This window comes from Andrena cerasifolii, chromosome 6 (assembly GCF_050908995.1).
Source record: "Andrena cerasifolii isolate SP2316 chromosome 6, iyAndCera1_principal, whole genome shotgun sequence".
Classification (NCBI taxonomy): Eukaryota; Metazoa; Arthropoda; class Insecta; order Hymenoptera; family Andrenidae; genus Andrena; species Andrena cerasifolii.
The window spans coordinates 12,114,902-12,138,767 of record NC_135123.1 but is presented as its reverse complement, the minus strand read 5'-3'; the positions used below and the strand labels follow the sequence as shown (position 1 = coordinate 12,138,767).

Genomic DNA, 23,866 nt, shown 5'->3' with positions numbered 1-23,866 from the left:
AAGAACGGTGACTCTGAGAACAAATATGACACAATAACTGAAGTCGGTAAAGTTAGCAAAGGAAAAGACAATAACGATGCGTTCACAGTGTAAATTGGCCTGGTTCCTGATTCCTGTGTTCCTGTGTTGATCCAGATCTATTCACATTTGCGTTTTTCGTAGCAATTTTCATGATAAATATCTAAATAGTTTCAATTGGTACCGCTAGTGGTACTGCGATAGTGTTACGAATCGATAAGGTCGCATGCGACACAAAAGTGGTATTAGGGCTGTAATAGCACCGAGCTGTGTGGCAAAAATTTACATTGGATGTTAGGTCTATCTTATTCCTCGTCTATGGTAGAACATAAGGTTAGATTGTGCATGTGTTTTATTGATTAAACTATTTGTTCTTGACAGCTGTTTTGATCTGTTATTACTCTTTTTAAATATGTTGAGTGTTGAATAATATTATATTTAGTGAAACTAATTTTACATATTAATCTTACGAAACTTGTGCAATTGTTAGCTTATTGTGTAATAATGTAGTGAAATTACAAGAAGATAAAACATTTTTAATAGTAATAAAACGAGTGGACAGTGTGGCCTGAATAAATGTGCTCTTATTATTGTTAGTTATGTGTAATTAAGGTACATAATTAATCATGCTTTTAGTTTAGCAGTCATGTTTATGAAAACCTTTTGCGATTTCTTACCTTACACGATATTCAGTGAGGGTTATTCATGGAACGTTAACAGAATATGCTCTATGCATTAAAGCTATACGAAGTTGTATAAAATTAAGATTACTGTAATTTGTAATTTATAATAAAAAAGGGCCACTCGAGATAAATAAATTCTAATCTCAATATAAAATCGCATAAGGTTGACTTTATCAGTGGCATTATATTCATAACACAGAAGTAACACAGAATATCAGATTTTACAAAGTAGGATGTTCTTGAATTCTAAGCGTTATTAATTATGATGCGAAATCTACTTTATATTTTTTATAAAGGAATACTGGTATATAATAAATGATCTTTACACATGAATATTCTCCTCTCAACGCAAAACAATAATATATAAGTAAAAGCAAGGTTGAGGAACAATGCGCTCTATCTATAATGCGCACAAAAGCATTTTGTTCCTACTATTCTAAATGCAACGTACAAGAACCAAGTAAAATTCCAGCTTATTCCCTCATGTTTCTGAATTTATAAACTTTTATAGAATCCACTTAGCAAATATAGAAAAAAATTGCATTAGTACAGCAATATCTAACTTTCATAATCGATGAATTAAAAAGTCGATAAAGAATAAAAGCTGACCAATAAGATAGAAGTCAATTGTTTCTTCTTTTTAATACACAGTACTTACCCTCCAATTTTCAAGAAACTATCATCTCGTGCGACTTCATACTTTTATCCTCTGTTTTCGCTGCATGAACGACACGCGGTAAGTCTGAAAACGATCGATATACCGATCCATTTAAAATGCAAAAACGCAATACACCGTAGATTGTTTAATATTTCCTGTTCAAACTTCGTCCTTACTTCATCTGAAAATTCTACCTCTACGTAAGGTATTATTCGGCGAGTAAATTTTTCATCTCTGTACTTTCGACCGGGCGTTACGCATCGACCTTTCGCGTATTTACACCAGCCGTTTCCTCTCTTTCTATGTTTTTCTTATCAAATCTTTGACAAGGAAAACCTTTGCAAAAAAGGAAACAGACGAACAGGAAAATACTAAATTTTACGGAATTCTAAGCAACAATTATTAAATGAAACTGTGTCGGTATATTCGATTTCTCCGAAAGTACCTTCCATCGAAGTTGCTCTGACGCACTGTATCGTTTAAAATTCACCAAGGATAAGCGAACGCAACAGTGCGTGGAAAATTTTTGAATAATTTATCAAAAACTTCGATACCGGTTCTGCCGTCGTGGTAAGGCAGGGCGCGCGATTTTTTCGTACCAGTAGAATCACAGTGCACAACCAAAACAGTGTTTATCTTTGACACATAAAAGATATCATCTCACTTTTGGTATAACGAAGATTACAAATATTGTATTTTTACAAAAGATTCGATTCCCTCGCTGACTTCTTAAACTCTACACTTATCATTCAACGAGTAAGTACGCGGAGCATTCTCATCATTCCCCGAACGCAATCGTCAGATCACATCTCTACCAGAAAGCTAGAAGTGTTTAAAACGAAGGTGGGTAACGAAACATTACATTTCTAATACCTCACTCTCCTCGTCCGTCCCGAATCCCTCGAAGCATTCGCGAAAGCATCTCTACCCACCGACGCGCGCACCATCTCACGGTTAATTCCATTCCGTCAATTTAAATTCTCCCTTGTAGCAAGTAGTGCAATAAATGTATCAACGAGTGCGGCTTGCGTTATTCCCAATAATGAGGCCTGAAAACCGTATTTACCCAGTTTCGCCGCGCAAGGAAGCTCGCCGCCATTTATCTACTTACTTCGCCAGTCGGAGCGAACCTGCTCGTATGAAGTCATCGCTGCCGGCCAAGCCGGGAAAGTTAATTCCCTTGCCCTACCGTCTGGCAAGGGCGTGGATTTTTGATGGGCTCGCTTTAGCTCGCTCGGAGAGCGAGAAACTTACTTACGGCGGCTCGGCGTTGCGCGGGCCAGCGGGCAACATGATTCGTTTAGCGATACAGCACGGCCAAGTCTCGTCAGAGTCGGGGCAGGCCGCGGTCGCCAGCGCGATACCCCTTTTCCTCTTCGCCTATCACTCCCCGCGCTCGCTCTCTCGCTCCGCTGACCGCTGGTCGGCCCTCTTCTTAACGCGGAACTTTCGACCTCTCGCTCGCTGGCGAATAACGCCGGCCACTTAGTTTATGCCCGACCCTGTCGTCGGTCACATCGACGGAGGGGACGACGTCGGCTCCAGAAGACGATCGGCGAGGCGAGGCGAGGCGCGTGGGCTCACGCTTTATCACACCGTGCGACGAAACCCTCGAACTGGTAACTCGAACGAATCCTACGTTCTTCCTACCTGCGCGTCGATCTTGTCTACGCCCTTGCCCGCCGCTTCCTACATTCCGAACGCTCTGCTCCTCGTGGAACCGTCTATTCCCCCTCCGCTCCACTTATTCGGTGTCTTTCACTGCTTTCGCTGGCGCAGTCACGTTTATTGTTAGATGCCCGCGGTAGTGCACGGAGGGAATAGGAAGCCGACCTTCAGCCGTGAACCCCGTGAAGTACGTCTCGATGATGATTTACTAGTGTCGTTCGCCGATCTTCGCGCGAGCGACAGCCTCGATGCAAGATTAGGGAAAAGTTGCAGTGGGCTTGCGGTCAGAGTAGCGTGCGAGCTCGTTTCCACGGCCTGCCGTGTGCGCGATAGATCGCGCGGACCCATTGGAAAGTGGGGACGGCTCGCGACGATCGTTCCATTATTTTCGGTTACACGGTTCGGCTAGTCGAACGCGCGCGCGAGCCTCTTTCGCGCGTCGCGGATGCATTGCACGTGCAACGCCGCGGGCAGTTTTTCTTTTTGTGGCCGTAAGTAAGCGGCATTGTTCGCGCGATGACATTAATCGTTGAATGGAAGTTACGATTTAAGTGTTCGAGAGTTATCTCGCCTTTCAGAGTGAAACGACCTTAGGAACTGATAGGTGGACGCTTTTCTGTAGTGCTCGGTGAGTTCCGTGACTACTTCCCGTTCTGCACGATTGCTTTGACGAAGAAGCAGCCTCCGTTCTCTTCCCGTCGCCTTCTTCTTCGCTGGGTCAAGTAATTCTGTGGCTTCATCGATGGGTCGTTGACAACAGCGTGATCCGAACGCTGGAACAATGCAATGATAAGTGACAGTGTAAAGTCACTAGTACTCGGGGTAGATCACTTTTAAGTCGCCTAAGTCCCTTGTCGGTCGATGGACAGGAAATCTTTGAATGTTCCAACGCTTCAATTGCCACGACAAGTACATTTTTTTAGTGAACACGAGACAGAGGAGTGGTTCTAATTGATAGCGGTCGTGAAAGTACTGGGCCTGTTTATTTCCTGGTTGATTTTTACAAAGGAACTCTGTCGAGCTGCGCCATTACCAAATGGCTCCCGTTTTCCTCGAAGATAGGATTCGTTATGTGTTATCAATAACGACCGACGCGCAAATGCGTGAGAGGGTTAATCGATGGTTGATCGACATGGGAGCCAAGTGTGATATCCTTCTGCATTCCTGAACCACTCAATTCGAATGCAGATTAGTGTCAAGGTTGAAAGAGACTTTGAAAACAGATCTTATGGTTTTGAGCAAACAGCACACGCGACTCGATAAAATAACCGCGTATCTCCGAATTGCTTCTCGTTTCGAGGGCAAGTTAAAAAGTCTTGAATGATTTTCTTTCACGTTTGTATTATCACATAGAAGGAACGATGGAGATAGGAATAAAGTTGAATTCCTGGGAACATTATTTCATCCAATATTTTCTTTCGGCGCTCCATTTCCTCCGTATATTCTGACGATTATGCGTTCATTAAAATTCATTAAAACTCCAGGTATTTATTAATTTTAGGCCGCTATATTCCGCCACGAGACAGCCGAATTTTGTCTACCTTCTTCTTCGAAGAACTTTACAGAACGTCCTTCGCCCTTTTGTACGCATTCTCTTTTTCCCCCGCGTACTAACTCCATTATATTATAATTTACTTACTCCATTATATTATCATTCGCCTCAGGGCTTTGCTTGAATTAGGCCCGGCCGTTTAGTATTCTTAGAAGATGCATTGCCACTTCGTTGCCACTGTAGGCTTTATTTTTAGAACGTACTTCTTTTCGATAATTTCTTTTTAATATTCTTAGCACAGTATCCCAGTATAAAGAGGGGATTGAAATTAATTACTTAAATGCCACGTTGTTGACTTTTAAGCGTAAACCTTTTTTATTTGTAGATTGCACTTTGCCCTAGTAATTGCTTCTTGGTTTTTCCTCATAAAATTGGTAGTTTTCGATTTTTGTGTATGCATCTGTTAATAAACGAAGAGTATGGTGACTCAGAATCATATGAGGCAATGAAACTTAAACTCTTTTCGTGAAATTAAAAGATTCTTTACAGTTACGTGTTCCGAGGCTCGGTGTTTGAAATATGATCGACCAAAGTGTCGAAGTGTAAGTTCCGACGCGCGCAATTTAAATGCTGACCGCTCAAGAGCGTATATGCACGTGCTGCCACGTGAGAAGTTGTAGCAAGAGAGCACTGTTTTCTTATACAAAGGACTGTATTTACCCATGCGTTAATTAAACAGCGGAATGAGAAATTAATGTTTATTTAGTGCGACCCAGCGAAGCGAAGATATAGCAGAATTCGAAGAGACTCGTGAAGAGAGAATATTCTCTGAATATTATTATAATTTCTATTAAAAATATGACGCGCGAGTAAACCCATCGCTACTGACGCCACTGGTCTCGATATACTGCCTCTAATCGTCGGGTTGAATATATGTAGCTTGATGCACATTTATCAGCACGTGATAAGACGTGCAAATTGCTTGACACCGCATATATACTGTTTTACGTGGAGAATCGTTGTCGTTCTATTTTTCACTGCCTTATGTTAAAAAGAACACTACATTTTCTCAACGATACATAAGTTCATTTAAAATTGCATTTTCGAAGATGTAGGACAAATTCATTGGTATCGAGGATTGGGACAAATTCATTGCTATCGAAGCACGTGCGCATCGGCTTCTTATCAAGCGGATTCTATTTCGTGCTTCATTAAGTGGGGCATGTCGCATTAGAGCATACTTGACACAGTGCATTTCGTCTCGCTTTCTGATCATCGTTTGATTTTACATGGGAGCTTTCATGTATGAGACAGGATATTATTCAAAGAATTTATTAACCTGTCGAACCTACTGCTTCGCTATTTCTTTACCATTGCCAATACTTCCCCTCCTACGTGGTGGTCGCTGACAGATTAAGGTTCACAGTTCCCTGGTACAATCTCTCGGGAATCTTAACTCATTTGCATCACGAAGCGGAAAATGAATGACTCGATAAATTACATATGACGATATGGTTTGGTCAGGTTTACTGTTGTGGCTGTAAGATAAGGTCGTACCAGTTCACAGCCGTGATGTAAATGGGTTAATTTGAAATACGATTTATTTAATCACAATTCTCCACCTGAACACGCGAACAGTTTTATATGATCCAGAAACTGATCTTACTTACTTTTCATCCGCCACAAGTCATCCCATGGCGGACCACGAGAGAGATAACACTATTTACTTCCCCGCTTCTGTTTCATGTGCAGCTCGCGAACGCTCGATAATCAGGCGGAAAAAGTGTGACCAGGAAAAGCCAGGGAACGATGACGGTCGCAGAGAACGTGGATCCGAAACGGAGTTCCAGTGACCTTTCGAACGCGATAGACGAGATCGTGGACCGACGTCCAATGAGCGAGGACGCGCAAGACGTTCAGAGGTCAGACGACGCTACTAACTCGAGTACGGAAGGGAATCCGCTGCTGGACACGGACAGAAGGTCCGCGTCGGTGAAAATCGACAGCGCGATCGGCAGATCGAAGAAGGCGGATAAGGACGAGGATGATCGAACGTCGATGAACAACTTGAAGAAGGATGTCGAGGCGAACGATCAGAACATCGTTACGCCGCCGGATGGCGGGCTTCGGGCGTGGATGGTCATGGTCGGCAGTTTCGTTATCAACGGTGTGCTCTTTAGTGTGATTAATACGTATTCGTTGATCTACCTCGAGCTTCAGAAGCGGCTGCTGGAATCTGGGGAGACCGCGGCATCTTCCAAGGCGGGTGAGTGAGTCTTGCTGCTCCTCTTAAGAATAGTCGATTAAGGATAATGTAAAGGAAGGTGGATGGAATACACCGAGGAGAGCGAGGTTCTCTGTTGGGCATATTTTTTGCATGCGTGAAAGGACTTATAATCTTCAATCCAGTGGTTTTTACTAAGGCTCCTCCTTTTTCTCGTTACTAGTCATCATCTTCTTATGGCACACGGACTTATTTTCCCGCATCGACAGCTACTTTGCAGAATAATATTTTTAATTTGGCGGGGGATTGTGGAATGGTTTGAATGTAGGGCGGAAGAAGAGAGAAAAGGAAGGTTGCGTTTCACCCTGGGCTGGCTAGGTGGAGTAATCGGTAAGGATTATCCAGCAGGCCCAGCTTTAGACGCGGGGATGTTAGGAGGTAGGCGATACAGGTATATATAGAAATCGGTAGCTGAGGGAGAACTTGCGAGAAAGTGGGATCGGTCGAAATGCCCTCTCGTGGCGGAGTTAGGAAGTAGCTATCGCTATAATACCTTTGCTCGATGGTGTATTAAATGCAAAACGAGATATCGGGGTAGAATTGCAGAATTGAAGAACAGCTTTTGATCCGACGAAATATCTGCGTTGCAATTTCTGTAAATTATGAATACTTTCATCTCGTTGGGAAATGTAGCGGTGTGACGTTTAAGCTAGAGTTAAGGTTTTGGCTCAGGTTTCTTGTCGCATACAATATTGTGGAAATAGTATAACAAGTACGAGTAGTAGCGCGTGTAGAAATGGTTATATTTTTTGTTTCGATGCGTTGCTCGTTGATAGATTAAATAATGAAGGTAATGATAAGATAAAGCCGTGATTTCAACGCACATATACGATCGGTGAAACGGATTTCGAGCACTAATGCTTGAAGTATATATAAATACCGTTTTGCTGTTGTAAAATTGGAAAATAGTGGCGGTTCAATGACTGTCTTTACTACTGTGGGCTCAGTATTTGATTTCCATAATGTAGAGTCTATTTGCAAACAAACAAAAGCTCCGAGGAATATTTTGCATTTATATATTATATTACAGTATATTCTGTGCAAGGATAGTAACAATAAGAATTACGTAGAATATGTTCAGACGTTAGATCTGCATTTTCCAAGCCTGTGACACAATTACTGTTTCAAAGTGTATTGCGGAGAACAACAGAAGAGGCTGCGTGCACTTCTTTCGCGACGTTTTATTACACCATTACGCGACAATATCAAAAGGAAGCGGAGACGCTTGATTTATGGGATATTAGGAAAATTCTAATTTTTCGTCCCTGCCGCTGTAAATCTTTGTTAGACGCTCGGTGCAGTCAATGAACCGCGCTATCTTACCATTTTTAACATTTACCAATTCTTATTCCGATAACGTATTATCTAATAAGTTCCTTTTAGCGACAGGTCGTCGAACTGTCTACGTTTCATTCGCGTTGTTGTAACGGAGCAAGAGATTTGTGGAAAAAAATTCTTGGCCAACCAAATCAAAGGTGTCACAGACTCCATTATCTTTACCTCGACATCTTTACTTAAACTTACAGAAAATAATTCAACGAACAGACCCGCGATCTCGATGGTCCCACGATTTTTTCTCCCGCGGCACAACAGTGCCCGTGAGTGGAGCGTTGCTTTAATCCATTCAGGCATATTCACGATTGATTGGTGGCAAATGATTCTAATTACACGGACCCTGGACTGTTAAACTTTCTGATAAGAATGGGCCTCGCACGATATAATTCCACGGTTAATTCGTTCGTGGCCTAAATAGCCGTACATATGCTTCGGACAGCGAATTCTGCGTATCGACAGTTCCTTAGGCTCGATCGTTGTTAAATGCACCATGGGCTAATTACTTCGGGCAGCGTATCAATTAAACCGATCGATCAGACTAATCATTCGCAGAGTCAATGTCCTGGACAACCTGGATCTGAATTAATCGACAATTACACGGGCATTAATAGTAACGAGGGTCAAATAATACTAATCTAGGGGTAGTCGTTCTGCAAAAGTAAAACTAGGTCCTCATCAACGAGGAACATCTGCGACATCTTCCACGCCGAATTTGTTGAGACGCCGCAGTTACACGGTACCGCGAACAAACAAAAATCGGGGTATTCTCTTTTTTGAGGGATGAAACTGTGGAGGGTAGTTCGATGGAAAGTTAGTAAGCCACTGGAGACAGAAGAACGCTTGCCAGACAAGTGTTGAGGCGTCTTCTGCGAGGAGCAACGGGAAAGTGTACACTATCGCGTTCCCCACGCTGGTTTTCGGATTTATTAGCATTTTCGTGCCAGAGAAGAGAACGAGCTATTTTTATCCTTAACTGATATCGCGTGCATGTTGATAATTAATAAGGAGAAAGTGTTATCTCCTTCGTGCGTGGGTCTGAAAAGCTGGATAAAAACATTTATCTACTTGATATTCGCCATGGTTCAATAGGGCACACTGACTTCTTACTAGGAATCGAAGGGTGCACCGCCTGCATTTCTATTCGCACCGAATTCGCGTAGAATCGTCGCGATGCAATTGTTTAAAAAGGTTTCTGCGCATTCTTTTCTGTTTCAGCCTTGGTGGGGTCGTTAACTATCGGCACCACGTTCTTCCTATCGCCGATCTCTGGCATTCTCACCGATAAAATCGGCATTCAAATGACCACTTTTCTGGGTGGCGCCCTCGCGTCCAGTGGTATGCTTCTGTCGTCCATATTCTCGAGCAAGGTAAACAGACTTTTATTCTATCATTACTATCTGTAACTTACCAGAAGCTAATCAGAGTTAGCTTCAATTGGTACTGGCTGAAGAAACGTTGCAACTACGTCGCGAGTTCGCATACCCTTTAACAACCAGGACTGCGAATAGAGCAAACCCTAAATTTCTCTCGAAAAATTTCTGACCCTATCCACACCTAAGCGGAAACGAAGGCAGTGTGATCTCACTGAAACTCTTTAGAGTAGTCAGTGTCGTAAGTGCACTTGATAGACATGTTTGCCTACTATTACCACTAATGGACTAAGTAAAGGAACACTTGGCAGCTACTATATTACGCAGTACGCGTCTTCTCGGAAAATGGGGAAAGATAGAGGAGAATGCATCCTTAATTCCAGAAAACCTTATTCTTTCACACATGGATAGAGTCTTCCCAGTGGACTCGATTGTATTCTTTACAGAAAGCATTACTTACAAGGGGAGGACACCATGAGGCACCCATCGATTTTGATGAGCCTTGGCACGATGAATCCATGTCGAAAATAAGGTGTCCGAGCGTTTCTGCCAATGGGCCTTAATAATAGAGATATTTACATGTAAATTATTAAGAATTTAGGGTTTTAGTGGGTAAAAATCCCACACTACCCTGGCGCCCGCGGGAGATTCCCTTCTGGAGGCGTCGGGGTACCGTTTGAAGATGTCTCCACATTAAAAAAAAATTGTATAAATTTTTTTTACCGTTTGAAGATGTCTCCACATTAAATAAACTTTATAAATTTTTTTTAACTTGTGGAAATCTTCAAAAGGCACCCCGACTCCTTCAGAGGGGAATCCCCCGGGGGCGCTAGGGTAGTGTGGGATTTTTACCCATTAAAACCGCACTATGAAATTTTTTATAATTTCCATGTAAATATCTCTATTATTAAGGCCCATTGGCAGAAACGCTCGGACACCTATTTACTTATTTTCGACATCGATTCATCGTGCCAAGGCTCATCAAAAGGTGCCTCATGGTTTCCTCCCCTTGTTAGTCTGTCTTTCTGAATAAAAAGAGTTTGCCACGATTCTCGCGTTTTTGTAGCCGACTCAAGTTACGTCTAGAATCGCTGTGCTTCAGGTGGCGTTGCTCTATCTGACCTACGGAATCATGTACGGCCTTGGCGCGAGTCTTGCCTACACTCCGAGTCTGGCGATCCTAGGGCATTATTTTAAGAGATATTTGGGCTTGGTGAATGGGATCGTGACAGCTGGCAGCTCGATATTCACCATCCTTATGCCATACTTCATGGAGGTGATACTCCGCCGTTTTGGGTTAGAGGGGACGTTAAGATGCTTGGCGATGCTCACCGCCGTCGTCATGGCATGCGCCATACTCTTCAAGCCCATTCCACGTGAGTACAACCTTCCATTATTCATTCCTTCTTATCTTCTTGCCTAATTTGCTGGAATCCTTTACACGAACCTTAGTGCGCCATTCTTGTATTACCATAGGAAGCTAACAAATACAAAGGGTCAAGGAATTAAAAAGCTCTATAGACTCTTTCTGAATTCATGCTACTATTATTCCACTACTCCACCGAATCCTTGAGCAATCAGTTATTGATCTAAGGGAACGTTAATCGATCCTACTTCTCCTTCAACACGAACACCCCGCAAGCATGTCTCCATTTGGAAATTACTTTTCAGTCGTGTCTCCGCCACGGGATCAATTAAAGTCCAAGTCAAGCTTCCAGACTTGCTTGAAGGCAGTGGTGAACGTCTCCATCTGGAGGAAGAAACGATACGTGGTTTGGGCCAGTTCTATCCCCATTGCTCTGTTCGGGTTAGTACGAAGCCTAAGCCAGCGAGAAATCATTTACGTGTTAACGCTTTCGCTGCAACACGAGCCAGCCCCCTCGATATCGGTGTCGCGTACCTCGCGACCCGTTAATGCAGAAACGAATACCGCTTGTCACTTAAAACGATTTCAGCCGCCCGCAGATGTTGCGGCCGGGGCCTGTAGCCGGGCAGCAGGTTGCGAAAGAGGACTAGTTTCTCCGCGGAGACGTCAAGTTACACGGGCGGTGTAATCCAAACCCACCGCGCGAGAAACCGCCGCAGCGAAAGCGCGTAGCGTCTAACGTCACATGGCTTTTCAGATCAATGAGAATGTTCATTTCAGGTATTTCGTGCCGTATGTTCATATAGGGAAATTCGTTGAGAACACGTTCAAGGGCGCGGACGGAAAGCTACCAATCATGTGTATCGGGATCACGTCTGGCATCGGTCGATTGCTTTTCGGTTATATCGCCGACTTGCCGCGGGTGGACAGGATATTGTTACAGCAGGTAAATCAGCTCATAAATTCCCTTCTAGTGGAACAGCTGGCGTGTGTGAAGCAAGATCCTATTATTCAGAGCGGAGTTATTTTCATCGCTAAAGGCTTTGGATCGTTGAGTTTATTCTCAGTGTCGAGGCTTAACGATTTTTTGTAAATGAAAGTATTTGGAGAGTGTACCGATTTCCTTTGAACATTGCCAGGGCACTTGTGCCATTATTGGCGGGACTTGTAGTGTAGAGGAATTTCAACAACCGGAGGGACTTCATTTGTGTGTAACAGATTTATCGAACTCCTAGGCGACACGAGTGGAGGAAATAAAATATTCGATTTAAGAGCCTCCATTCTAATAATACGACTTCTATTTTCTTCTCCCTCAGATATCGTTCGTTAGCATTGGCGTTCTTACGATGCTGCTTCCTGTTACACCCTCGTTCACAATATTGTTACTCATTTCTTTGGCGATGGGACTGTTCGACGGGTGCTTCATATCACTGCTGGGTCCGATCGCCTTCGATATATGCGGCCGAGAAGGAGCAACTCAGGCTATTGGATTCCTGTTAGGCATGTGCTCGATACCTTTGACCGTGGGGCCGCCGATCGCTGGTCTTATATACGATCATACAGGTAATTTCATGTTCCAATTACTCTACTTTCAGATTCTATGTCGTCCTGTTTCTATTCCATCACAATTTTCAAGCCGATATTTGAAGTAAAAGCATGACGAATTAAACAAATTCTACTAATTTTAATTCAACTAATTCTATTAATTGAATAATCTTTCCAATTTCGTCGCTTCCTTCACCCGTTCCACTTAATATTACACATAATCTCGGTGTTGAAACTTTCATAAAAGATTCTATAAAAAAATTTTCGCGATGAAAGTATTAAGGCTCCATATCACCCGATTTCAATTACCCCAGAATCTGTCCTATTTCCCACAAAGCGTCTTATGAATCTTGTTAACAGATACCTATATATTCATTTCTTTTTTTTAGGTAGCTACGACCTGCCCTTCTTCCTAGCTGGCATACCACCCATAGTCGGGGCGCTCACGATGTTCCTAATAAAGTTCGTGAAGGAGGACGAGCAGGGTCCCGTTAGAGAGAACTCGGGGAACAAGGTCGCTTGTCAGAATGGTCGGTAAACAGGTATTTGCCCATGGTTCACATCTAACTAACAGAGTTTGTTTCCCCATGTGGTATCGAAACACGTGCGCGTCGGTTTGTAAACGGTTATCACGAAGGCGTTTGACACTTTCCATGGAAAGCTTTTCGGGGGAAAAAAAGAATAATAAAACACGAACCCGTCTGCTGTGGAGGGGGACACAGCAATTGGTAAAACGAATCCAACAATTTCGAGAAAATCTCTCTCAAAATTCTTCGCCTCTAGTCTCTTTTTTTTTCAACACTGCATGCGTTCTGTATCGTTGCTCCGACACTTTTTCCTGCACGACACTTTTTTGCACCAGCATGGGAATTAATATAAGTTAGCCAGACGCGCTGACTAATTGTAAGTGGCAATAATGGAGAAATATTCCTGACAATGGTAGCAACAATTATCGTTATGTTTGCCATTCTTTATCGCCGATTGTTCCGTCTAATGGCGATAAATGAAAGTGTCTCGTGGAACGTGACGATAATGCTCTGATTTCACTTGTCCGTGTTCCCTGTTTTGCCTACTTGCAGCAACGCCTAGCGCAATAATTGGAATTAATCGCGACAACGCGACGTTGAAACAATTAATTACTTATCGCGCCCCGAGGTGATAGTTTAATTGTGCCTTGGCTGGTTGCAATATAACACGGCTGTCATCCATTATCTAACCGAATGTTGCTATTCATAGTCGGCGCTTGCATTCTACTAGAAGCTGTTCGCTTACTTTCTCGTTAGTATTCTGTTCGGGCGGCCTTAATGTGCTCCTCGGGACGAGTGAAATGTATGTCGTACGGAATACAATTGCTTTTACTGTAAATTTAAGTGCACTTTCATTCACGCCGGTTCCTTGCTGGAAACAGTGAAATTCGAGCGTCACTTCTATCACTCTCGACGTTTTCAGTCCATTAATTTCTAGAGGTATCTTCTATTGGAAAAATAGGAACATCGAACTGAATCTGTGCTGTACAAAAGAAATTCCTTTCACACGCTTTGCAAGTTTCTCAGCAATTTGTTAAATAAATAAATGCCATATTTCTTGGTAAAAAAAGCAATGCGATGGTTCGATACACGGTTCAAATTTTGCGGATGAAATTGTAAAAGAAACGATGGCGCAGACGCGGGTAGAACTACTTCAGTAGTAAAGGTCAGGTTTAGTCAGACAGGCTTCGAATGCATCGTACGTTCAGCTCCAGCATTGAAGTTCCTTCGCCATTTTAAAATCATTTAAACTATCTCAGTTGTTTGTTCCACGATTCTTTTCTCTATTTACTAATACGATTCCTTCGTACACGCGACACACAGCGCAACTGAAAACCACCTATGCATCAGATTTTTCCCCAGTTTTCCAATCGTGTATCGCTCTGTGTATTTTACAAAGAATCAAACCGTCCGCGGGTGAAATGTTGCGTAAACTTTATCGTATCGAATGGATCGAAAAAACAATTGACAGAACAATCCCATTTTCCATTCTCCGCCACTCTCCATCAATACCCTCTAACCCAAACATTTTCACTCAAACAGACAGTTTCTATTAACACCAATTAGTCGAGGTATACGTCCATTTTCTTCTAACACTGCATACACTCGTCTCTTCGTCTTTGCTTAACAAAACGTAGCCACTCTTCTAAGTACACATCGCTGAAAGCTGGTGGAGGGGCTCGGAGGAGCTTCCCGGACGCTATTCGAAAAACTGATCCGCTTGCAATTCACAGGGTACTCGAGCATCGACCTTCTGTCCCCGTGCTTCGTGGCGACCGTCGAACACCCGCACGAGCAGTCCGATCGGCAGACGATGCGTCGAAACGTCCACAACCACTACTCCGGACGCTGTGGATTTAGGGAGGGCACCGTGTACAGGGATCGCGCGGCCAAGTGTCCCGATTGTAAGAAACATTCGGAGAGCGTGCCGCTGTTACATGGCGAGAACGAGCCGCTGAGACCAGACGCGGGTCTGTTCCAAGGGACGCCGCAGTCGTCGATACACCTGACGTTTTAATTAAGGAAGAAACGCGGGTGACTTGACGACACAGGTCCCTGGGTGGTCTCTCGGATCATTTGCATTTAAAATCGTCGCGGGCCTTCGAGTTTAGGCCGTCTACTTTTGCAAGGTGATGTTAACGTTTCGCTATGCGCTGTCTCGTAACAGGGGTTTGAGCGGCGAGGTGCGCCTTTTCGCTGGGTACAGGGTACAGAGGAATCGTAGATTTTAACTGGCAGGGGCGTAGAATGGACCTTGGAGCCGTGGTCAGGTCTCAGGACTTGACGCGTCGCGTTCACGCCGTCTATTCAAGGGTTTCTCGTTGGTGCGAAGTAAGATGGCGGGAAGGGTAGCGATGTTCGATCATAGTAGCGTAACGAAGTCAATTTTACTTAAAGTAGAGACGTTCGGTGGCAGACCAGAGGGCGGCCAGAAGTTCGTTAGAGGAGTTGGTTGCCCCTCTTAGCTCTCGTTCACTGGTAGACTCCGTGTTCTCGATCCGGTAACCGATATCCGTGACAATATTTTTCTGGATCAAGGGCGTTGAGAAGTGATTGTTCCTCGAGCGTTGGTTGAATTTCTACGGTCGTGGACCATGGATATTTTCTGGATGGTGTACTGTACGTGCTCGAGACCGCAAAAGTTGCCATATTTTCTCTTAAGCATGATTCCTTCTTTTGTTTTATACCATTTCTTTTTCTGAATCTTTTAACGGAGCACGCGCTTGCACGAATAGACTTGTACAAAATGCAGCGACAAGACTAACGTGGTCTATCTGCAGAAGGGTCTTTCGGACGAATCACAGCCACGATAGTTTTACTTTTACAATGCCATTTACTTTCTGCCTGCCAATTTGCGACACGACGGCATTTCAAGTTGAACAAACAGGTTTTTCTTATTACTTCGTCTGATATTTCTAATGTCTTTTCACGCGACAGGAGGGGGGGCGCGATAATTTTCGACAGGTTTTTACGAAACTTTGCTTTCCATCGACGAAGCTCGCGAACAGCAGGGGGAGTTGTATGGAAACGACTATAAATGTAGATCTTTAGAGACGTTTAGACAGAAATATTTTAAATAATCACAGTTTCGCATTACCTGATACTTAACACGGAATACAGTGATGTTCCGTGCTTTTTTTTCTACTTCGTTATTCGGATTGAACAGAGAATTCTAATATTTTATACGCCACGATGTTTTTTATTCGAATGTCGACACGTTTTACGACTCATTTTGCCATTCTCAATTAGCGAGCAACAATTTAGAGTTTCGCAAGGTACATATCAGACGTTCGATCGTAACGTATGCCTGAGAAATTCGATTATTTTATTTAACAGTTGCGGCTAGTTTGCTCGACTGAGAATTAATTTAGCTTATGTAGCTGGAGTTCGCCTGAAGTATTCTAAGTTCTTTTTATACGTAGAAATTCTTCGACCATGACAGGAGTAAATGATATAAAGTACTATATTTTCTTAGCGTTGAAAAAGGGGAGCAGACGAAAGCTATTTTTCCCGTAAACTTGTATAGGTACAACGTAGGCGTAAAGTAGTTAGTCTGTTGCCAAGTTATGCGAGAATAAATGGACTCAATAAATCAATGAAAATGTTACAAATATCGTGTCAATAAACTGAATCTTCAGAATGTTAAACCCGGAGTACTTCGTACTTTACACCTCCATGCACTTCCTCAAGCTTTCATTCTGTTTAAAAAAGAACACACTTAAAACGATTTAATTTCTCGCAAGAACGTCTCTGAAATGTAACATAGATGACCTTGTTACTTTCTAATCGACAAAGAACGAATAAAATTTCTATTACCTTTCAACTGTTACTCGAAACTAATCCGCATATAAACTTTGCCTAGCTCTGTCGCACCACGTAGGCACCAGTCTCCTCGTCGGATCATCTAAGTTAAGTTGCATTTGCCACGGTCAGTGCTTACACGAGTAATCATCTAGGTCCTAGCAGCTCCCATGTGCTGGTACGTAATGGTGGTTGGGAGCTTGCTTGAAACTGTAGATCCCCGGCTAATGATCGACCATAGTGGTCAAGATGGAGACTAACATCGAGGAATAAACAGCACACCAACGTCTCAAAGGGTATACCCGAAGAGCTATCCAATAAAAAGGTAACAGAGAACGTCGTTAAATATGTGAGCATCAGATTTCTTTGATCTCGTCCAGTTTTCTAAATATTGAATGTACTTTAATGTTCTCCAACTTCCTGCAGTCTAGCTTCAGTCTTTTATTTCCATCAACCTATACATCTACTATATTGAGTCCCCTACAGTTCTTCTCAGCCCCTTTCTGTCTTTTTAACCCACTTCACTCTCCTTTAGTGCATTTCATCACTCTCATTTCATCGATCCCAGTCTCCTTCAATTTCCCATAATTTCTCTCAGCTCTCTTCACTCTTCCTTCAGGATTAATAAATAACTCTTAGCAGATGCTACAACCGGCGAATCTAAAATCGTAGTAATTAACGATGCAAAGTGATGCCTCTGACAAGGGAACATCCCGAACCCGGAAATTCAAAAAATTCTGAAACTTCGTGAATATGTAGGGAATTTCCCCCTGATTACAACGCAATTTTTGTCTGCTGCCCAAATTCACTCTAAGGGGGTGTAATTGAAAATCCGTTAATTTTCCGATTTTCTGTTATAACTCGTGAACTGTAAAATATTTTTTTTTACCAAATGATAGATCTAATTAAAAGTAGTAATTTTTATCTCGAAACTTTTTTTCTATCTCTTACCTATCGCGAGTTATAACACAAAATCGGAAAATAGCTGAATTTTCGAGGGTAAATTTCACCCCCTTCGAGTGAATTTGGGCAGCAAACAAAAATTGCGCTGTAATCAGGAGGAAATCCCCTACATATGTACAAAGTTTCAGAATTTTTTGAATTTTCGGCTTCGGGATCTTCCCTTGTGGGGTGACCTACATACGTGCACACGTCTTCGCCCGCCTAGTAACAGCAGTTAGGGAATCTATCAGCGAATTATTAGCCGAAGATCATCGATCGAGCGCCCTGTACGCTTCCATTTGTTCGAGACCGGTAAGAGGGAAATTAGTCGACCGTGGGAAGAGACTCTCCTCGTAATCACAGTTCAATTTGCATCGAAAGCGTCCAGTAAAGCGTTTAACGACGTTGATTCTCCGCTCCTCGAAGCGTCGCTGCGGTTTTTATCGCCGCTGCGGCGGTTATCGACGAGGAGGGCCATATCGGGAAACGGACTGTTATGTTTAAATTCGAACTTAATTGGCGAAATTTCCGTGAAGCTCCCGGCATCAAGCGGGGCGAAACTCCGCTGCAACTAAGGCGTGATGGCTTTTACACCCCTTCTATCCTGCACTCGGGCCTTTCAGTTGTCTGATTAGGTGACGGATGCAAACCGATCGCCAAATTCTTTCATTTATTCTCCCTCTCCTGTGTTTTTTATCAGCACGATTCTTAAAGTGCGGCGTCGGAAAGGGTTTGAACATTAACGTCATAAGGCTCGCGGCAAACTGAATTGAGGACCTTCCAGCGAGAGGGGTGCAGCTCCATATTTACCAACTTGGAGTAAATTAGAAAAAACTGTTTATAAAATCATTGCTTTGACTTAACATTGAAAAGAGAACTTTGAAAAATATAGATTTTCACACAATAAGTAGTAGTTGTTGAGTTTATAAGTTTTTTATTTCTATTTTTGGCAAATTTTTCAAATCTGGTGCATTCGTATTGCCCAAAACAGTAATGGGTGCGGATTCAGCATTTGTAATCAATCGCTCATTTGTTATCGGACTTGCATCAAAAGATTTTTTTCACTTATATTACACGTCATAACAGAAAAACTGTCAAAAAATGGAGCTGCACCCCTCTTGCTGCAAGGTTCTCAATCCAGAATGCACGCGGATCTTCCGTCGAGCATATCAAAATTGCACGACGATACCAGTTCCAAGGAGTATCTTTAGAACGTGTTATAATTTTTAAATAGCGCGAGCCTGTGACATCTGTCGATGATTGAGAATAAGGTCTGTCGAAAATGTGGATTTTATCAGCCGATAGCGAAAATGATAATATAATAATATAATCATTGATCGGTGGTTTTCATGTTAAGGAAGGGCACTTGATAGACATTCTTGCTTAGGATTTAACAGCTTATATTTCATAACGCAAATGTTCTCAATGGTCGAGCGATTTATTATATCATTACAGAGTGAAGTGAGGCGGTTGGTTACCTTAGAAACAACGCGAAGGGTGGATTCAGAATTTGCAGACGATTATGCGAATGTGACAAGTGTTCAAGCACTCTAGGTGTGCCTGTTCGAACAGAAATCAAAGGAAAGTCGAAGGAGATTATAGCAATCACATTCCAAAATCAGAAAACAGGGTTTTTTCAAACATTAGACAAGCGAAGGCACACATCCTCGCGATTCACAGGACTTCGAAAGCTTTATTTCCAAAATCAATCTTCCTCTGGTTAAGCCAACTCCTTTGTAAGAAATAAGCACTCCTATGTACAACACCTAAAAGAATGCTCGCATAACAGAACTCCCAGCCACAATATCCAAGCAAAACTGTACAAAGTCGGTTTCGATTCAATTACACTAAACCTTAAAAAGGATCTAAACAGACCAATAATCTTCAACCACCTAACATCATTTCACTCGACGCGATCTCTGACAAATAGGAACGACTGCACCGTCTCTAGTAACCAGTAAAACAAGCTTGACATGAATCATTTCAAAATTCGCTATTACACATTCACGGATGATTTCTCTTCGGCAACGTAAGGGCGATCCTCGGCGTGCCTTGCGCGATCATTTCACCAGGATCTGGCCAGGCAAGAAGGGGAAGGTGTTGTAAATGTAGACGGGTCGATTGAAGGCGAAGGAATTGGCGACGGCCAGCGCTGGGTTCCCTTCGAAGTCTTCTTCGGGGGCGCTCGAGGGGGTGGTCGGCTCCCTGGTCCGCGGGGTGGTGGTGGTTCTCATCGTTGTCGTGGTGGTTCTCGCCGTTGACGTGGTGGTTGGGGCCAGGGTGGTGGTGAAAATTGGGGGGTGGCTTGTCGGCTCTGGAGGTCCATAGGCTGGTAATCCGGGGGGCCCGTAATACGCATGCAATCGATTGCTGGTGGGATTAAAGCGTCGACCATTAGGACGCCATCCCCTTGGCTTATATGGCGATAAATCTGACGTTGCCAGACCGATACAGAGTAGCACGAGGGTCAACTGGAAAATGGAAAAGCAATTAATGGCTTAGCTGTCGCGCGCTTTTCCGGCTGTCGATTCGGCGCTGCCTTTCGAACCGCCACGAAGAAGAGTCTAGTGGAAACGATCGACAGTTCATACTGTTATTCATCCCGTTGTCGCGCGGAGCTGGATTTCATAAACTGCTCTCATGAACCGAGGGTGCTTCATATCGCGCGTGTAAAGTTGTATTTTACAATTGGATTTTGGAAAGACGTTTAACCCCCCCCCGCTCTCTTTTTGTGAAATTGTCAGGGAGCTATTAAGGGGGTACGCCAATCTGAGACGCTCAAAATAGTACTTAGATGATTTTTTTTAGGATATTATGAGGTTGAAAATTATTTCTGTACTTCTTATGTTTTGGGCATGTATTAATGAATATATTGTATAAATATTTCACAGAAATATTAAAAAATAGCCGAGTTTTGTATATACCTCATAGTATCATAAAAAAATTCGTCTAATTTGGTGCTGCTTTGAGCGTCTCAGGGTGGCGTAACCCCTTAAACGGATCTGTAAGGAGCACTTTTCATATTAATATTTTACCGAAACGTAGGAATCAGTTGGAATGTTTATAAAAACGGAACAAAAGTAATTCAGATTACTCGTGATTATTACATTTTAATCGCTTCTCATGGCTAAACCATTCGTCACTTATTTTCATTCCAAACACCATTCTTACATCCACGAAATTCTAACTGGATATTAAAATCGATGAAAATATGCAAATGTTCATTTATATATTACCAATAACTGGTTAGTTAAGATACTGAATTTTTGAGCATCCTTTGAAGGTAGTAACACTGTTGCTTATGTAAAATTCAACTTTACAGATCACTAATTTACCATCGAAGACGAGAATATCTAGTTTAAGTGAAACAAGAGTGGAATAAATCAGACTTAAAGAAGTGGCTAGACGACCGTGTCACCGCGGCCACGTGTTAGATCGAATTAAATCGATATTCCCCGTGCACGACGAATCTATTACCACGTTACCGTTTTCCTCATTCTTGCTGGCCCGCCACCGTTGACTTAGCGCCGAAAATTTTGACTGGCCTTTGCCCGTGTCTTTCGTCCGTCTTTATATGCGGCCGCGTGTTTGAGTCGGCGCCCAAGCATCGTGAATACGAAGCGATACGAAACGATTTCGTTTCGTTGCTTATTGCTTACCGTTTCGTAACCAAGAAGGTAGACCTATATTACGTGACGTGAGTAGTGATTTGTCAGCTGAGAAGTGTCACGATGCCCACGACGTTCTCTTCTACGTTTGTTGATGCCGCGGTTCTTGTTCTTACCCACGTTCGCTCAGGTTTTATCACGCGGGGTGGCCGAAATCTTAGTTTACCGAGTGAGCGTTGAAGAAACGAATAAAATACACAAATAAATACTTATCATTAACGGCTGTAAATAATTAATTTAGCGACTTAGATATTATTTCGCGGAAAAAAATTGATCGCGTAGTTGGTATTAATGTTCAAGGGTGGAGAGCGAATGGTAGTTACTGAATTAAGTAGGAAACGTTTGGTCGATAGAGATTAAAGAGTAGCTCCACCGGAGTCACGAGTGATTTTCGTTTGTGGTAACGTTGGTGACTCATTCTCCCCCTCGTATTACAGTTAGCAATGCTAATTACAGCATTACTGAAAGAAGCAACAGTTTCTTGTTTGGTGAGTAGAAAGTACCTGCCAAGCGCAGACCAGGAATTTATGAAACACTCGAGTGTGGAAATGGAAAGGAGATACTTAAGAACTCTTGCTTATACATCGTGCTAAAAACAATGCGAGATAATCATTCATTAATACAACCACCTTGCATCGAACAGAGGAAACCACACGGATTGTGTCTAAAACGAAGAATTAATTCTACTTCTATCAAAGTGAATCCCTTTACCCACGTTACTTTATCAAGTGCTAAATAAAATTATTCCGAAGTGCAAAACCGAGAAAGAGAAAGACCAGCACTAAGTATCTCTGTACTCGACCAAACGCTACCTTCCAACAACAAAAAGTCCCCTCTTTCACAAGTATAAAAACCATTCATCCCCCATCGTCATTGATAAATTGCGAGTTATCATTATTTCTGTCCTCCGTTTACCAATCCTCAGCGAATGGTTCGCGGGGGGCGGGTTATTTGCGAACCGGCGGATCGTTCCGCCCTTAAGACTCCCCTGGCGCAGGAAAGTGGCGTATCATCCTAGATACTGGATACAAGGTGAGGGGGTGGCTTCCTTCCCGGTCTACGACGCTTTAAAACGCACGGGCGAAAGCACCCGTTGTAGTACATAATTCTCTCGTGGCTTACGTGAGCGGCGGACGTGTGACGAATCCGCTATGCATTATGAATTCGCAAGATCGGCGGACGTCGGTGCTCTTGCGCGTACGAATTCGATCGGCCCGCTCCAAAAACGTGGCATGCAAACTAATTACCGGATTGACAGTGAACGCTCACCCAACTGCGATCTGGATTCTGTCTGCGGCACGCTTAGAACTTGTCGGCTGCCCGACGCCGGCGACGGCTCCTGTGTGCAACATCCACGGGATAAATCATGCTTTTGCGTTCCAACCGAACACCTGGACACCAGGCGCACCTGGCTGGCCAGTCGCGGGCAGAACTGACGGGCGAATTGTACGGGGAGAAATTTTCTCGTCGACTACATCGTGCTGCATTGAGAGAGTATACCGGGGTCTGTGAGTTACTGCTGTAGGTACACTGGCTGCGACGCTCCCAACTGCGCATGCGCGAACAGGAGGCTGAGTGGCGAGAGATGGAGGGGATGGAGGATGACTAGTTTCGAGGTTCGGGTGGAAATCTAGTGCGGAGGTATTGCGGTAAAGAGTTTTTGATTCAAGTTTTAATTTTTGTAAGGTTCATTGCTCGGTATAGCTGTAGAGGCTTTATTTAACCCTCATCCGTCCCTCAGTTTCTCAACTTAATTTGTCCCTTCGTATCAAATTAACAGAATGGTTAAAAACAATATAATGAAAAGATAAATAGTTGGCTTTGCAAATACTTTTAGTGAAAAGAAAAAATGAAATTTCTGTATCTTCAGGCATACGATTTATTCGCTTCGGTCACACGTAACATAGCGGTGTGCAGGGCATGTTGTTTTTTTACATTTATCGCAACGTGCACTGTGTACATTTGCGTTTGTGTGGAATTCAGACAGGTGACGGATGAGGGTTAAGGATTTTGTGTGTTGTAAGTTCATTGGATTAGCAGTGTCAAAGTAATGATAGTAATTAGGTATAGATTCTTGAGTGTATGGGGAGGTTGATTTATCATGTTGTACCTGTTGAGGATTACTATGCCGCGGGGTATAGGTAACACTGGGTGGAATGAATTTCTGTTTGTGAAATTCAGGGGGGTTTGAGGGAGCGCAGAATTATATAGAGAGTGGTGTGGAATATTTTATACAGAATTGTCCATTTATCATCGTCGACGGGCGCGTGGTCCGACGAATTAAACGGAATCTATCGATCTACGTCCTCGTCCCGTCCACTCGACTCCGTTTGCGGCGATCTGTCGTTTCCGCATTTCATTCTGGCCCGTTATCGATAACCCATAAGTCCCTTTGTGATAATCGCAATCTCGACGGATTCGAGGGCGACCCTTGCGACTCATTCGAACGTGTATGTGCTGTCAATAGATCAATAGGTTTTCTAGGGGATGCGTTTCACGTCGCTTGCAA

General features: G+C 43.1%; 2 protein-coding genes across 7 annotated transcripts; one reads left to right on the top strand and one right to left on the bottom strand.

The window, feature by feature from the left end:
- Positions 1–331: 331 nt before the first annotated feature.
- Kar (monocarboxylate transporter 10-like protein kar) lies at positions 332–16,593 on the top strand. 6 transcript variants are annotated; one of them, XM_076813998.1, is made up of 9 exons: positions 332–351; positions 6,272–6,785; positions 9,354–9,505; positions 10,611–10,884; positions 11,180–11,315; positions 11,655–11,820; positions 12,191–12,437; positions 12,809–12,949; positions 14,680–16,593. In XM_076813998.1, the coding sequence occupies exons 2-9, from the start codon at positions 6,329–6,331 to the stop codon at positions 14,961–14,963; spliced, it is 1,857 nt and encodes a 618-aa protein (XP_076670113.1). In that variant the 5' UTR covers positions 332–351; positions 6,272–6,328; the 3' UTR covers positions 14,964–16,593. The 6 variants fall into 6 exon arrangements, with proteins under 6 accessions (XP_076670113.1, XP_076670112.1, XP_076670108.1 ...); XM_076813997.1 differs by lacking the exon at positions 332–351 and adding an exon at positions 373–630; XM_076813993.1 differs by lacking the exon at positions 332–351 and adding an exon at positions 2,551–2,978.
- A 2,443-nt stretch (positions 16,594–19,036) lies between these two features.
- Positions 19,037–22,103, bottom strand: LOC143369715 (uncharacterized). The gene is made up of 2 exons (XM_076814011.1): positions 21,175–22,103; positions 19,037–20,160 (listed from the first exon to the last, which is right to left on the bottom strand). Exons 1-2 carry the CDS (start codon positions 21,184–21,186, stop codon positions 19,750–19,752), a joined length of 423 nt encoding a protein of 140 aa, XP_076670126.1. The 5' UTR covers positions 21,187–22,103; the 3' UTR covers positions 19,037–19,749.
- Positions 22,104–23,866: the final 1,763 nt, after the last annotated feature.